The sequence below is a fragment of the Poecilia reticulata genome, chromosome 3 (genome assembly GCF_904066995.2).
Source record: "Poecilia reticulata chromosome 3, P_reticulata-male-v2, whole genome shotgun sequence".
Classification (NCBI taxonomy): domain Eukaryota; kingdom Metazoa; phylum Chordata; class Actinopteri; order Cyprinodontiformes; family Poeciliidae; genus Poecilia; species Poecilia reticulata.
The window spans coordinates 20,076,915-20,094,285 of NC_088832.1; the positions used below are offsets into that span (position 1 = coordinate 20,076,915).

The 17,371-nt window shown below is 37.6% G+C and overlaps 1 protein-coding gene across 1 annotated transcript; it reads left to right on the forward strand.

The window, feature by feature from the left end:
* The first annotated feature begins 92 nt into the window (after positions 1–92).
* On the forward strand, positions 93–15,263 carry tradd (tnfrsf1a-associated via death domain). The gene is made up of 5 exons (XM_008405414.2): positions 93–214; positions 10,368–10,521; positions 10,619–10,899; positions 11,729–11,876; positions 14,426–15,263. The coding sequence occupies exons 1-5, from the start codon at positions 125–127 to the stop codon at positions 14,722–14,724; spliced, it is 972 nt and encodes a 323-aa protein (XP_008403636.1). The 5' UTR covers positions 93–124; the 3' UTR covers positions 14,725–15,263.
* The last annotated feature ends 2,108 nt before the right edge of the window (positions 15,264–17,371 follow it).

The window sequence follows — 17,371 nt, forward strand, 5'->3', positions numbered from 1 at the left end:
ACTTGGTGTTTTGTCCTACATTAACTGGAGGGCGGACCGCCTTCTTCCTGTTGGCCACCGATTTTTTCTTCAACACCCATGCCGGGTTTAACCAATCACAGGCAAGCTTGCTTCCGCTCAGCCAATGAGAGGCCAGGAAGTCAGTTCTATGTCAAACAGTAATTTGTCAGGAGGAAGCACTGCCGAACAACATAAAAGTTTTTTTTCTTTTGAGGTAAGTTTGTCCCCACAATAAGTTTTACCTAACGACGTATCAGAGGAAGAGTTACTTAGAAGTTCCTCGAGTTTGTTTTTGTGTGTTTAAACTGCGCAGCAATAATTTAAAACGGTGAGATTTTTTTTTGTTACTGTGCGTAAGGTCTACTACTAGCATCTCCACTACAACGACGTCAACACAATGTTACAGAAACATAAAACTCAGTTTCTATCTCAGTCTGCATGCAATTAACGACACGGATCAATTACTGATAAATAGTTACAATTTTTAACAAGTAACTAACTTTTATTGTAACTTAAATCACCTGTAGCTTTGGGTCCGCTGGTCTAGCTCACTGTTAAGAAGCCTGTTTGTTGGTTAATCAAATACATTAACTATGCATACAAGTTGTTTTGCAACAGCAATATGAGAAAGTAATATTGCTTTTCTAAAACACATTCTAAAACATGTGTGTTCATGTAAAAGCTTATGGAGTTAGCAGTAAAAACTATAATTCAATGATTAGTGTTGTTAACGTATTTATAGATATATTATTAATGAAAGACATTGTGTTCCTTACAAGTAAAAAAAAAATACACCTTCACATTTCTCGCAGTACGCCCACAAACATTAATACGTTGAATTGTGACTTGATGTGACTGAAAAACCTAAAGTACAGCCAGGGGCGGATCTAGAAAAATATCTATGGGGTGGCAAGAGGGGGGCAGGGATTTTTTCAGGGGTGGCAGCATATACCTATATATCTATATCTATATCTCTCTATATAGATATAGATATATATATAGGGTTGAATTAACCGCTAAACATTGCGTCGTTTTTTCAGATTCTTTGCGTAAGTGTGGTATTTTCCTGACCATCGATATTCCTGACTCAATGGACAGCAATGGCGCATGTGTGGCGCACGATAAGTCACGTAATGTCCAGTCCAGTAATATATCCATCAATGCTGCTGCCTCGCGCTCTGTCCTTCTCTCGCACTTCCCGCTACTTAGCAGTGGGTGTCAGGTTATATTGTGTTGCGTTCAATGTTATCGGAAAAAAGAGATTCATGCGCTTAATGTCCGATTTGCCATAACTATTTATTGAATTCATAGTCGCCAGCTGGGGTGGCAACAGGGGTGGCAAGGCTCTCATTTGGGGTGGCAACTGTCACCACATGCCACCCCAGTAGATCCGCCCCTGAGTTCAGCCTAACTCTGACATAAAAGAAAATCTACATTTTTAGAGGTTTTACAAATTAAATTATAAAACGTGTTTGTGCATGTGTATTTCTGACCCCCTTCATTATTGTTAAAGAAGAAAAGCATCCCTGCCAGCATGTTTCACGTCGGCATGATGTGTTTTGGTTGATTTAGTTTCCATCGCTACATTCATCAAGTTTAGTTTTGGTTTCATCTGACCAGAGCATCTTTCTCCAAATTGTGTTGTGAATGCTTAATATATATTATAATACATATTATAATATATATATTCTCACCTGAGTGCTGGCTGCCTTTCTAAACAATCGCCTCTTCTACAGGCCAGCCAGTTTTAGTGGATTATTATGTCTTGGTAGTTTGTAGCTGTTTCCATCGTTAGATGATTGATTGAATAGAAATGTTAAAATCTTGGGATAATAGCTGCACAATTTATTGCAAATTTACCATTTATACTCAGCCTCCATATAATAAAAAACTGCATGCACTGCACTAACGATGAGCTAAAGATACTACAGATTCATGCTCCTAATTCTAATGTTACATTTTGTTGTGTTAGTCTGTTAATGCAACAAAAATTGTTTGAGGTCATCATGTTGTCAATATAAAAAAGTTTTTTTTCTTTTTTGCTAAAAAAAAATCAGATGTAGCCAAATCAGCGTTTACAATAAAATACTGAGACAGAAATAATGAATTAAATTATTTTTCATTAACTGGACAGATTACTCACTATCTGGGGTTTGCAATTATTAACTCAAAGCAGAAAGACATTAACCTTTATAGAAAAGCATATTTTAAATTTACATTTTTTTGCAACTTTCTCCATGATCCTGTTTGTTCACTAATGTTCTCTAACAAACCTCTGAGTCCTTCACAAAACCTTTTCAGATTTTTATTTGCAGAATATATTTTAACCTTTTTCTTATTTTTCTTTGACGTTTTGCAGTTTTTTAAGGGGAGTTGTAGTTCAGTGCCACCTCTGCACTGACCCTAAGGTTGGGTTAATGTCAAATCTGGAATAATTGGGTGGAAAAACCCCAGATTTATAAAGTTTAGTAAGAAAATCTGGGAGAAGATGAGATGCGGGGCACTCTGGTATCCAGAAACCCTGAAGTGAAAACTGAAGAGCACATTAATTATTAATTAGATAATTCACTCATCTACTCACTTCCTGGCTTGTGCCACTGGGATATTTACTTTGACTGGGAGGTTCAGTTAAAGGGCCAGTTGACTGATGGCAGAACGAGCTGTGAGGATTTTCAGGTTTAGAACTGGTTCACTCTGAAATTATAATGTCAGACTATACCGTGTTTAAAATATGACAGAGGTAAAGTGTGTTTTTATTGATTATATAAGACAAACTTCCACTTTTACATAATTTCTACATGTAGGTTTTAACGAGGGCAGAAAAGCTTTTTCTCAATATTTATCTGGACTGTTATTACGATACAAACAATGTACCAGGGCAGTGGAATCACGTTTTGCAGTACAATTGTGATAATAAGCGTGACGATAACTATTTATTGCATCTTTTTAAAATGTGTGTCACAGCAATTATAGTCCCACAAGTACAAATAATGTTCCTGAAAAACATTCCCATATGTAGTGTGCTTCTTTAGTCACATAAGGAAGTGGGATATTCATCACACAGTAACTATATTTTAAAATTTATTGGTGTTTATTGACACTTTCATTGAACAAACAGTGGAAAATGTATTAAGCTATCAAACCTGACAATAAGGGCGTTTTTAAAAAAAAATAACATTCATTGGAGTTTATTGTGACAACAATAAATCAAAATTCTTAGAAATTTATCACAATGAGTGATAAACGGTATGTTGAATGCCCATAAATAAAAATAAAGATTAAAGTGATGGAAAGAAGCCATTTTAAAGCTTTTACCCTGAAATACAGGAAAATATTGATATTACTATAGTAATAAGGTAAGGATGCAGCTAACAATTAATTTAGTAATCGATTTATTCTGTCGATTAATTGGCACATCCTCCAGATTTCTTATTTAATAACCACTTAATCCTCTTTATAGAATATTAGAAGTACATAAAAATGAAAATAAACAATTTAATTCCTTTTAAAATAAGAAAATAATTTTATTTCCTAAAATGCAATAAAAATTTACGCTTGTTCATTTGTAGTAAAGGTTGCATTTATACATATGAAGGTTTTTCATCTTAAATGCAAAATATATATATATTTTTAGACAGTTTTGGCTCAATTCCTCTTTGTTCTTTCAGCAAGTCACCGTTATTATTCTCTATTCTCCAGTTAATGATTAATAGATTGCTAAAATAGTTGATAATTTCAATTATCGTTTCAGCCCTACAATGAAGAATTAAATAGTTATAAATTTAACAGTAAACACTTACAGCTCTGGAAAAAGTTAAGAGACCGCTGGAGGAATCTTTGGTTATTCTACCAAATACTGATTTCTGAACTCTTCCTGAGGTAAAACATTAGTTTTGTTGTTTCTAGATGAATATAAACTTGTTTTCTTTGCATCATTTGAGGTCTGAAAGCGCTGCATCTTTTTCGTTATTTTGACCATTTCTCTTTTTCTGCAAATAAATGCTAAAGTTTTGCTTGGAATTTCAGAGACACGTTGTCAGTAGTTCATGGAATAAAAGAACAATGTTCATTTTATTGAAACATTTACCTATAAAAAGTAAAACCGATCTCCTAAGGTCTCTTAATTTTTTCCAGAGCTGCCTATTTAGCTGCCAAATATGACTTTCCCTCATTAATTACCTGGAACAATAAGTTGTGTGTTAGAAGCAGTGATTGCTGCTCCGGTTCCCTCTGCTGTCTGAGGAAGCTCAGGAGTGATTACAGCTGTCTGAATGCCACCTGCTCTGTTAGATCACTAAACACTGTGTGCTCCATGTAGCGCCTCCAAACCTCAACACAACTATAACAACAACACTAATGGAAAAATGCACACTGGCAGGAGTCCAACCGGTCTCCAGGGGCTCGGTTCGCTTCTGCATACAGAGAAAGAAAAAGAGAGAGACGGAGGGAGCGCTTGATTAGACAATGCCCTGCAGATGCTCTAATTAACCTCACCTGGCACGAATCCCTGAGCTAGTCCCCTCACCTCCTCCTGCAGTGGAGCAAAAACCACACCTCACTACTGCACCGTGGTGCCAGTGTTTGCCTGCTCAGAGTGATTTATTACATATCACATGCTTAAAGGAGCAGGTTACTGCTAAAGGTGGCTCCAATAAGTCTGTATGGTTGACGTCTTTGACTGTGACTTTCTCTTTTAGAACATTTCATATTAAGTATACACAAGAAAGTGTTTTCCAGCTGGGATCTGTTCTTCTGATGGTTTCTCCCACCTGAGTTGTGGATCTCTGCAGCTGCTCCACAGTTACAAGCTTCATAGCTACTTTTTCTGATTACTTGTCTGGCCTGGGTCACCTTAACTCACCTTTTTCAGTGACTTCTGTAGTAAATTGCTTTCTCTGGATTTCATTTATGGATGTTAGAGTAAAGTATGGTGAACAAAAGCATTATTGGGTCAAGATTGAACTATCTGTTTATAGACTCTATTGTATTTTTGCATGAAGCTGTGCTAAGTTGTGACCAGTTCATTTTTAAAGAAGATCTATTTTGCAAAATTCACAATTTGCACCTTTTTGTCCTTAGGTACTGTCGCTACTGCTTCCAAAAACAGCCCAATCCCTTAAAAAAAACGCCCAGACATTTTTTGGCAATAAGTTAATGTTTTTTGGTGTCTGGAAAATTAGTTGTTTCAAAATCCTCCCGATTGTTGCGTCACTATCCACTGCCACTGTGTTGTTAACCAAAATAGCTGTGCTATTTTTGGTTTCTGTACAAATGGCTGCTAGAAAAGACAAGTGTTTTGTTGTTGATTTAACATTTAGAAACCACTTGCTGCATTTTTGTTTGTTGTGCAGGAGGCTCATTTCTGCTTTTCAAAGATGTACAGTTCTATAATTGTGCATCTGTTTGTAGCCATTTCTGCTTGTGAGTGTAAACGTTGAGTTGGGGGCGTGGCCAGCAGCAGCTTGTTAGGATTTAAAGTGACAAGAGGCCCTAAAGCGGCTCATTCTGAAGTAGCCAGAATTAACCAGTCTGAAGTCTCATTACCTAAGAATGATTTTGTAATGAACATGTTTAGTATAGGCCATAGACTAAACAACTTATTCAAGGAAGAATAATAAGCCTTTTAAGCCTTTTTAGGGGACTTTGTCATGTCATGTTTTTTATCTTCTGCTACAAAAGTTTGAAGCTGTGCTATTTTTAAAAATCCCACCTGCTGTGTTTTTTTTTTGTTTTTTTTTAAGTCATGTTGGAAAAATGCAGCCACCTAACCCCTAGGGAACCTAAGGTCACTGTTGCTCTCCTCCGCAGCAACGCCAGGTGACAGGCAGGTCGGCATCAGTGCTAACCGAGGTCAGCCCACTTGCAGTGGGGGTTGAGTTGCTGCCTTCAGCAACCGTCCTTTCGTGATTTTCTATTTCTCTCTTTGTGATAACGTGGGAAATGCTAATGCAACTTAGTGTTCAGTTTTCTTTTAGAAAGGCCAGAGCTCTGCAGAATATTTGAGCTCTCACACACCCAGCTGTTGGCAAAACATGCAGACTGGAGTCCAGTTTCCTCCTGAAGACGTCCAGCTTGTCTCTGAGGCACAGCCGTGTCCTTCACCTCCCTGGAAAGCTCCTGTTTCAATGTTGCAATCCCAAACAAGCTAAACACAGTGTAGCATGTAGGTTGATAAAATCAGCCTTTTCAAGATTCAAGCAACTGCGGTTCTCTGCCTTCCTGAATGTAGGAAATGTTTATTTCCCTTTATTTTCTTTCCTACACTGCAAAAACAAAATCTTACCAAGTATTTTTTGGCAAAATTTTAGTGAAAATATCTTGGTGTACTTAAAATAAGACAGTAATTAACTTACAAGTAACTTTTCAGCAGTATATGGTTTTTAAGTCAGTAGTTCCTTAATATTGATGAAAAAGTACTAGCTGTGAGTGAAGTAGCCTCCCAGTGGAACTAGACATTTTAATGTTGATTTAACTAATTTTCCATATTTTCCAAATTAAGGAAATCAGGGCCGATTTCCTTAATTTTGGGAATCAGTCCTGATTTCTTTAATTTTGGGAGATTGGTGATTGACTGATTATACCATATTCAATGTATTATATGTATATAATACATTATTATATACATATAATAATGTATATTATATGTAGATAACCACGTATAATGGTTATCTACATTATATCTGGATATAATGTACATAATGTTATCTACTACACTATATATGTAGATAATCATATATAATGGTTATCAAGTATTATAGGTGGTAATATGTAATATTGTTCCACTTGCAGATTATTTGAGTTTTGTAGTAACTAGTAGGGCTGTGTAATAATATCGATTTTGCAATATATATCGATACGTTCTTTCCTAGAAATTCATCCGCAAGTATCGTAACATCCACCTGTCACCTTGCTCACTCACTGCTTGCTTCGCCGGGAGAGTGATTAGGTCATCAGGATTAGAGTGATTCCTTCAGATGTTAAGTGTCAAGGTTAAAATGGTATCAAACTATTCAGACCAGGGTACTTGGTGCACTTTATTTACTTTACAAATGCATGTAAGCATTTGTAAATGCTTACATGCATTTACAGTTTGTACTGTTTCAATTAAAAGAAACATGTTTTCTCACCACTTCTTTGATTCATTTTGTCCAGCTGTTGACTTTAAGTCTGTGTCCATGTCCAACCAGAGCCAGGTATTGTGTAGTTGGTGCTTTTAATCAGTTTTGAGTTAAATTGATTCAATCCAACTCTATAACAGTCACAAAATGTCACCAAAATAACTCTATCCCTCTAAAATCTTTCAGAAAATTGCAATGGTGTATTGAATTGTATCATTTGCTGAATATCGCAATATCTATTGTATCATGAGCAGAATATTGTGTATCGTATTGTATTGTATCGTGAGATTATTGTTATCACTACAGCCCTAGTAACTAGTTACACATACTCGGTTACATCTACTTGAGTAAGTTTTTTTAAAAGATGTACCTTTAGGAGTGTTTTTCTATGCTGTACTTTCTACTTTTACTTGAGTAATTTTACTATGAAGTATCTCTACTCTTACTTGAGTCAAATTTCTGGATTTTTGACCCACTGAATAAAAAATGTTTTAACCAAAAATTCACCAGATTTAGAGACACACACCTGCAGTTTTTGCTAAAGTTTTATAAGATATTTCTTGAAAGAAACTGATTTTCAAAAAATAATTTTTGTCACTTTTATGAATTATTGTCATTTTTGTCCTTAAAATGGCAAAAATTTCCACTGAACTTCATATTTTGATCCATCTTACGTCATTTTTAAATAGTGAATGATTGATAGTACTGAGTAACTACTCAGTACTTGAGTAGACTTTTTACCAAATACTTTATACTCTTACTTGAGTAATTTCTTGGATGGCTACTTGTAGTAGTGCTACTCTTACTTTAGCTCTGTTCACATATATCTTGTACTTCCTCCTCAATATTAAGGAGTTATTCACTTAAAATAAGCTCCCATATCTTATTGTAAGTTAGTTGTGTCTCATTTCAAGTGTAATAAGATATTTGAACTTGAATATGAGGAAAAATATTTGGTAAGATTTCATGTTTCTTCAGTGAAAGATGAGTTTTCAGTCCATCCCACTGCAGACGGTTATTACACCCCATCAGAAAGCTTGATTGCTAATTTGTGAAAGTCTTCCCAGGTGAATCAAACATTTTTGCCGTCGGATCGTCGGATGATCTGTCCAGGGAATCCTAGAGGTAGCCTTTTGGCAGCGAAAGATAAGCGATACGTTTTAAGCTCCCAGCGGTCGTGTAATCCTCATGCAGCTCATGCAGCTGCTGAACTAATCTCGCAGTTTACTTTCAGAGTAGATAGGATCACATAAAACTGCACACTGGCTAAGTTGCTAGACATTCTCCCAGATCTGGTTGCCAAGCATGCAGCATATTAGTGAAACATGAGGAAATGCATTATAATCCAGCTCAGAGGTTGCAGCTTCATGCAGACGGCACTGAGGGAGAGAGAGTTTGCAGTCTGCAGTGGTTTACCCCGGGTACAGGAGTTAGACGTTGGAGGCTGGGGGAGGGGAGCAATGAGATTATGAGTGTTTTTATGTAATGAGGGTTTTCAAAGGAGGCGGGGGTAAACAGAAAAGTTCAGGTGGGCCGGGTTCACAGCTGTTGGGTCCTAAGAGAGCAGTGGCATTTATTTTAGGTAGAGTTATGTGACGCGATTCTCCGTCTTCAGAGGAAGAAATTAAAGAGGTATTAATTTAATGCTGATCACTGTGCAGCTTCTGAATCTCATCTGATAAAATTCACACAGCCAAACGATGAATTGATGACATAAAATACCAGTGTAATTGGGTTATTACACTGGTAATGCACCAGTAAGACGTCTTCTCCCAGCTCAATAAATGCATCAGAACTTAAAGTCCTGCTTTCTTCAGACTGAAAATACATCAACATATTTTTGATTGACACAATATGCATCAGATCAGCTTTTAATGAATCACTATTATCCTGTTTTGTTATTTTTTTACAATGTTTTTATGATTTGGTTTGATTCCTATAAAGTGTCTGAGTGTTTATAAAAGAATAAGACATATTTTTATTATTTTTCACGTATAATCCAGAATAATTTTCTAACTCTTATTTTAAAATTACCTCTACCAAAAGTAAAGTTTATAAACACATCTTTTATTACCAGTTTTAGTTCAATTTCATTTCTGAATTAAAATTTACTCCAATGAGTTTGTAACTGTTGTCATTCTTTGAAAGAAAATAGTCCAAAATTATACTGGCAGGTCAAACCTGAAAAAAAAAAAAAAGAGGAATTGATCAGGCAGTGAGAAGCTGACTGGTACGTCTCTAATTAGCATAAATTCATCTGATGGATTATTTAGTAGCTTCGATTTCTGTGAAAATTCAACGCAATTATTCCATGAAATCTGCTAATGCTGCTCTTGTTGTTATATATATATATATATATATATATATATATATATATATATATATAATAGCTGGTTAATTTTTTCATCCATGTTGTTAAGAACTTGATTTAGGAGCATCAGAGTAAAGGGGGCTGAGTACAAGTGAAAGTCTCACTCAAAATGTTTGCTTTAATTTCGGAGTTGGAAATACTTCAGGACCGTAATCGTTAATGAATTAATGAATCATGATGAATCGATTATTGAAATAACTGTTAATAATTTAGTAGTCGATATCATTAAAGTACACAGACTTAAAAAAGGCCAATTGCTGAAAAAAAAAAACATATTCACAGCAGTAAACTGCACAAAAATTATATACATTTGTCATTTAAAATAAAAAAAATCCATTGTCTGTAAATATATTCTACCCTAAACTACTGAAGTTGAAAATGCTTAGCTCCACCTGGTTAACATTCAGTAAAAGTATCTCTTATTAAGCATCTTTTGCTATTTAATTATTAATTAGTTTATTTAAAAAAAACAGTCCGTATTGTATTGATGCTAAATTGAGCAGAAACAGCTGAGCTTTTACATGTTCATGTAATTATATTTTAGCTGCAGATGCATTTTTTTCTGCAAATAATCAGTTGTACAATAAGGAAATTATGTTTTGTTGCATTTTTAGGAAATAAAATGTTTTTCTTTATTTTAAAAGGGAATTAAATTATTTATTTGCATGTTTTATGTGTTTCTATTATAATGTAAAACAGCTTTTTTGGATAAATGAAAAAAATTGATTAATTGTCACAGTAATCAATAGAATAACCAATTACTTTAATAGTTAGACCTGCTGTACATATTTGGTGAAGATCCTCATTTTAGACTTTTTTTTACCAGTTGGTTTGTTTCCTGCTGTCTTCCTCTGAACGTCTAACCGTACTGTGTTCAGAAAATGGCGGACAAGACAGCGGATGGGGGGGCGTGGACGGGATGCGCCGTCATGTTCCTGCAGTCGCTCTTTCCTGGCGTGGACCTGCTCGCTCTCTACAAAGGCGAGCAGGGGAAGTTCATCATCTTCAAAGTCATCAAGCTGACTCTGAGAGGTAAACCCATCAGCTGGGATCCACCAGGGACGATGCACAAACGCAGGGAGGCTTTTCCAGGCTGTCGCATTAATTAATCAGTGTTTCCCTCTGCCAGATTCTGCAGGAGGTCTGGGAGGCTACGAGATCCTAAAGGTCCATGATGCTGAGCCCTTCCTGGGGGTGGAGGTGAAATTCGTGGATGTGGCAGCGTGTCAGCAGTTCCTGGAGAGCTACAGCTCCGGAGCGGTGCTCCAGTCCCTCAACCAGCACGCGTGCCGGCTGCTCGGCCTTACCCAAGACTTCACCGTGCGAACCCAGCTGAAGGCCGGGCATCAGAACCTGGATCTGTGTCTGGACCAGCTGGCTGTCTGTCTGCAGCACATCCACCTTTCACAGGTTGGACCTTTCATTTATTTGCTTCATGTCAGTAGTTCAAGCTAATCCTGTGTAACAAGTTTAAGTAGGACTGGACGACATGGCTGAAAAACTTATCATGATATAAACGTTTCATGTCATAATAATCAATAATTATTAATTTGTTTTAAGTACCTGAAATACTGCCAAACTGGTGAGGTGACATTTCTTGTTTTATCTACAATTTTCACTCCAGGCTGTTTTTTTATTTTTTATTATTGAGCAGTTACAAAGCACAGTGGTGAAACTTTAAACTACTGCTGCTCCGCCAGTTACGCAACATGTTGTTGCTAGATAACCATAGAAGGAATGAGTTGCTAGGTAACCAAAGAGTGAGTGAGCCAGTTGATTCCACCTACCATGCTTAGCTCTCTGTGAGAGGTTGAGCTGCTAACACCTTTCCTTTGCCTACATCTTCTAGAATGCTGTACTGCTGAAATTATTGAACATCTATCAGCTGTATTATCAGAATCAGAATCCCTTTTATTGTCATTGTGCATGAAAGAAAGCACAACATTTTGAAAATAGCAACTCTTAAAGGCAAGTGAAATAATTTAATAGAAATAATAATAAGAAGTATATTTCAATAAATATGGTAGAAACACACAGAAGCAACTGGGATGTTAAGGGAAAATAAATAAATATTGATCAGGTTTTAGTTTAATTAGCTGTGTTCTGGTCAACAACAGCTCTTGGTAGAAACTGTTTCTTACTCTCTTAGGAACGCCTCCCTGATCTATTGTTGTTGACCACGTGTCTATTGATATGTATACATTGTCCAGCCCTAAGTGTAAGTGTTGATGTGTGTCAGCCGGAGCGCCTGCGTGACGAAGAGATCGATCATCTGGAGCAGCAGCTGCAGAGCCAGGCGCTGGGTCCGGCCCCACAGCCCCCTACGGTCACACAGGAAGAGTCTCCAGTGCCCAGCAACTGCTTCAAGTTTCAGAACAGAGTGTTTGGTGAGTACAGGCAACACAATCAGAAATGTTTTTAAGAAATGGTTGGTTCTGCACATTTTTAGGCAAATTATGAAGAGCCATTGTGGAAGGTTTATTCATATGTCTGTACATCCACTCTCTGTTTTTGCTCTTTTCTTATTGAAAGTCTTATTGCTGTGACCACATCCGCAACAAATTCATTGTCAGGCTTTTCAGTAATTACTTTAATATTACCTTATAGTTGATTGAAAACTCAAAAAATCTAGAAAATCTATGAAAACTGTTCATTTTTTTCTACTTTTCACTACTATCCAATATGTCCGAGTTGGTTTTGGTCTCCATTGGGGAGCTTCTTTATGTGTCTCCATGTTCCCAAACTAACTTCCTAGAACACAACAAGCTGTCAGGTTCATGTTTCCTGAACGGCGGCCACCATTTTTGATTAAATATTGAGTTTGGTGCCGTTTCCAGCTGACTCTAATCCATCTGTTGCTACCTGTCTGTAGTGAGAGATTAGTTGAAACAGACAAAATGTGCTGTTCATGTTTGGGTTGATTTCATAGTGGCTCACCCGAATTTCACGTTAATTTGTAGCTTACCTTTAAGCCTTGGGATGTTACATAAAACATGACTCCCCATTAGAAATAAAAAATCATTCAGCTTGTTTTTTGCTACAACTTCCTAATGGATGTGGTTGCTCTCATTTCGTAAGATAAAAAATCTACCTCTGGTGATTTCTTGAAAACAGAGCGTGTATTTCCTTATTACCGATACCCAGTGACTCATAGACCGTGTCAACTTCACCTCTCTCACCATCTCTCAGCTCTTTCAGCTGGTTGTTTTGCTTTTGGCTTGCAGGCCTGCAGCTACTTGTTTGATTTGTTTTCTCATAAGAGTTAATTGCAGCTGCTCTCCTCTGAGCACCGACTGCTCTGCTCCAAACAGACCCATAGCCTCTAGCTGATGAACACAGGCTACCGATGTTGTGCTTTTGCAGATTTGGCAGCTTTAGTTTTTGTTCCTAGAAGAGGCGCATATTGATTTTCAGTGTATTTTTTGCCCTGGTATTACATAAAATCGCGGGTAACGCCGCTAAAGGGTACAGCTGAAACTACATTATCAATCCATTGAGCAGACTTTAGCTATAAAGTGGAGCAGATGTGTTCTTGTGTTAGCCACAACCATCTCCCTTTGCCATAAAATCACTATTCGGGATGTTGCAGGCTGAAATAACAGTTTTCTGGATCATCAGAAACTTCAAGGCTGCAGATTCATTTTCCAACAGGAGCTTCAGAGAGTTCGACAAGCACCTGGATGCACCAAATGAGGAGGATTTGACAGAATGATGCTCAAGTTTGGCAGTAAAAATCACAGTGAAGTAAAGAAACGGAGTGAAATTTATCAGCAGGAGGACAGAGGCTGGAGCAAAGTGATTTTCTCTGATGACTCATCCTGACTGTTTGGGACATCTGGGAAATCATTTAATGGGAGAGCAAAAGATTAGATCTACCGCAGTCCATGTGCGGTTGCGTCTCATTCAAGGAAGTGGGCTTGTTAACACTTACCCCAAGAAGAGTCGAGTGAATCAAGAGTGATACTAAAACCTCCATGAATAGCAACCTTTTATATCAACATAGGCTCTGTTTGGTGACCATCTGTGTATTTGCTAGCATGACGGAGCATCGCGTCTTATTTAAAACATGATAGTATATTAAGAAATATTGAGTCAGTACTTAAGCCAGCTATGTTGGGTCCTAAAAACCTTTTAAACCTATGATCTGCTTTTAAATTGTTTACCTGTAGATTAGAGAAACATGTAAAACCGTCTAACAACGTTTGTGTTAATAAAACTTTTTACTAAACGACTGGTGGTGAGCAGACTGAGCAGCTGACTGCTTGGAGGGCTTTATGCTTGGATCTAGATAAATATCTCACAGTCCTGATCCATTTTTTATTTTATTATTGAAAAGCTAGCATTTTTAGATCACTTGTTTCAAGATATCATTACCTAAAATACAATAATATAGTTTCAAAGTTGTTGCAAAGGACCTAAACATGTGAAAAGTTCAGCCATTTCTGCTCGACTTGACATCTATACAGTGTAGGGCTGATATGTTGATTTATTTTAACCGGACAGCAAAAAGTGCTAAATAGGATTTTTTTTATAGACAGAATTTGAACCAGATGAAGCTTAAACTATTTACAGACAAAAGGTTTTATTTTGTCTTGAATGCAAAACATTTATTTTTTGCATAATTTTGGCTAAGTTACTGCTGTGATAAGTTGTTCTTTCAGCAAATTACCTTTTTTAGTCTGTATTCTCCAGCTATTGATTAATCAATTACTAAATTGAGACATCGTGACTAATCGTTTCAGCCCTACTTGAAGCATTTCAACATAATATAACAGATGCACAGCAATGCTACCCTCTTATGAAATAGAAATTTTAATTTGTAAAGTATTCTGGGAAAAGTTTGATGTTTACATAATCATGCTAAGTAGAATTTACATTAATGTTTTTTTTTCCCTACTCTCTCTCTCTCTTGGCGTTTCATCCTGTGGATCACCAGAGGACCGAATGCTGACAGCGGCAGATGTTCAGAGCTTTTCGAACGGAGTGGGCCGTCAGTGGAAACACGTAGGGAGGGCCCTGGGGAAGAGCTGTCGTGCTCTGAAGGGCCCCGCCATTGACAACCTGGCCTACGAGTACGAGAGAGAAGGGCTGTATGAGCAAGCCTATCAGCTGCTGAGCCGCTTCATTCAGGCGGAGGGGAGGGCGGCCAAGCTGAGCCGACTGGTCAGAGCTCTGGAGGACAGCAAACTCACCAGCCTGGCTGAAAACATGCTGGGCATGCAGCCCCGAGAGTAACTCTGTGTGCGAGCTTTAAGACCCAAACTGAGGGCCGGGCTCCTCTGTGGGAATGGAAACGTTTCCCCGCCGCTTTTTTACATTCAGAGTAGCTGTTCCCGACTTTCCTCACGTTTGAATCAGAACCAAGTGTGTGTGAATGTATGTGAATTCACCGTTTATGTATGCGCGCGTGTGTGTGTGTGTGTGTGTGTGTGTGTGTGTGTGTGTGTGCGTGTGTGTGTGTGTGTGTGTGTGTGTGTGTGTGTGTGTGTGAGGGAAAGAGATTCAGATCAACATTTGTAATCTTTTGTTTATTTGAAGTAATCTGTCATCACTGTTAAAAGAAAATGCAATCTGGAGTTTAATACACTGTGCGAACTGTTTTTATCGTGTTACAGATCGAACCTGTTGGGTCCTGCTTCCAGTGACAACACAACTGAAGGATATTGATTTTTTATTTTTTTTCTATAAAATGGGTTCTAGCAAATTAAATGGTTGTGGAAAGAAGGCTTATGTTTCTGTTTGATGCATTAGTGTAATTAAAACTGAAAACACAATTTTGTCTAAATTCCCTCAGGTGTAATTTGGTGTTAATCCTTCCCCCATTCGCCGCCATCACTCAGTCACTCACACACGTGCACGTTCTGCATACGACTGAATTAGTGATGGCCGGTGTTGCTGCTGAATGTGTGTGTATGTGGGTGTTCGAGTCTCACTGTGGAGCTTCATGGCCGAGGTGTGTGTGTGTGTGTGTGTGTGTGTGTGTGTGTGTGTGTGTGTGTGTGTGTGTGTGTGTGTGTGTCTGTATCTGCCGACCATAGATCAGATGGACGGACAGGGTTGGCTTCCACCCCCTCCACTCTTCCTTGCTTCATACTCTGCTTGACCGTCCATCCAGATGTGATGGCTGGATTAGAAGCTTTTATCACGCACAATTTTTACAGCTTTATGGTATGGGCACAAACTCCAACATGGACAAGCAGTCGTTGGAAGTAACTAGATTATTTTTACTTTAGAAACTGCAGTGAGATTGCTGATCTGCTTAAAGAATGCACCAAGGATACTGAGGAGAAAGACAGAGCTGAAGAGAGAAAAAACTGAAGAAAGATGAAGAGAGAAACAGAGCAGACAGCTCAAGAGAGACAAAAAAATGGGAGAGCTGAAGAGGCAAAGCTCTTCAGCTAAAAACAGAGACGGAGGTGAAGGGAACTAAAGAGATAAACTGAAGAGAGCAAAAGAGACAGAGCTGAAGACAACTAGAGAGAAAAAGAACTGAAGAGAGCTGAAAGAGACAGAGCTGAAGACAACTAGAGAGAAAAAAACTGAAGAGAGCTGAAAGAGAGACAGCTGAAGACAACTAAAGAGAAAAAGAACTGAAGAGAGCTGAAAGAGACAGAGCTGAAGACAACTAAAGAGAAAAAGAACTGAAGAGAGCTGAAAGAGACAGAGCTGAAGACAACTAAAGAGAAAAAGAACTGAAGAGAGCTGAAAGAGACAAAGCTGAAGACAACTAGAGAGAAAAAGAACTGAAGAGAGCTGAAAGAGAGACGGAGCTGAAGACAACTAAAGAGAAAAAAACTGAAGAGAGCTGAAAGAGACAGAGCTGAAGACAACTAAAGAGAAAAAGAACTGAAGAGAGCTGAAAGAGACAGAGCTGAAGACAACTAAAGAGAAAAAAACTGAAGAGAGCTGAAAGAGACAGAGCTGAAGACAACTAGAGAGAAAAAGAACTGAAGAGAGCTGAAAGAGAGACGGAGCTGAAGACAACTAAAGAGAAAAAGAACTGAAGAGAGCTGAAAGAGACAGAGCTGAAGACAACTAAAGAGAAAAAAACTGAAGAGAGCTGAAAGAGAGACGGAGCTGAAGACAACTAAAGAGAAAAAAACTGAAGAGAGCTGAAAGAGACAGAGCTGAAGACAACTAGAGAGAAAAAACTGAAGAGAGCTGAAAGAGAGACAGTTGAAGACAACTAAAGAGAAAAAGAACTGAAGAGAGCTGAAAGAGACAAAGCTGAAGACAACTAGAGAGAAAAAAATTGAAGAGAGCTGAAAGAGAGACAGCTGAAAAGGTTTATTTGGAGCCCAGTGGAGGAAGGGTAGCCTGTGCCCATGAATTGTTTTAAAGAAAACCATAAAACCTACAGCAACAAAGCTTATATTCCCTCAAACCAGACGCTTGGCTTTGATGCATAAATTATTTCTATAGAGTGCAATTTGTATAAACAGCGGCATTTTTGTTTGCGAAAAATCTAATTTTTGATAGAGCTTCAGTTACAGTAACACACATTGGCAGTTTGCATTACACTGTAAAACAGAAAAAACTGGCATAAAACTTAAATTGTGATGTTTTTTCTAACAATCCATAAGAAATATCAAAAAGTTAAATGTCTTGTAACTTTTTTAGCACATACAAGTGCACTTAAATAAGTATATAAATGCAACTGAAATGTTTATTATGCCACTAATTGTACAGTACATTGGTGCAGTAATTCATGCAAAAGGAGCCCTGACCAAGTATTCCATAATGTACTGTAATAAACCTACTTTTTCAGTCAGCTCATATAAATGCAAAATTGGTTTTATTTATCTTGTACAACATTAGAATAGCAGTGATAAATACCTAAGTTGTATCAGTGTGTGTAATGTAGATGAGTTTATTTTTTTTG

Excerpts from the sequence above, each read along its gene's own strand:
- tradd (XM_008405414.2), top strand. The coding sequence starts at position 125 with ATGAGAGGCCAGGAAGTCAGTTCTATGTCAAACAGTAATTTGTCAGGA. Across the intron at positions 215-10,367 it reads AAAGTTTTTTTTCTTTTGAG|AAAATGGCGGACAAGACAGC; the intron begins GTAAGTTTGTCC and ends TACTGTGTTCAG. Across the intron at positions 10,522-10,618 it reads CATCAAGCTGACTCTGAGAG|ATTCTGCAGGAGGTCTGGGA; the intron begins GTAAACCCATCA and ends TCCCTCTGCCAG.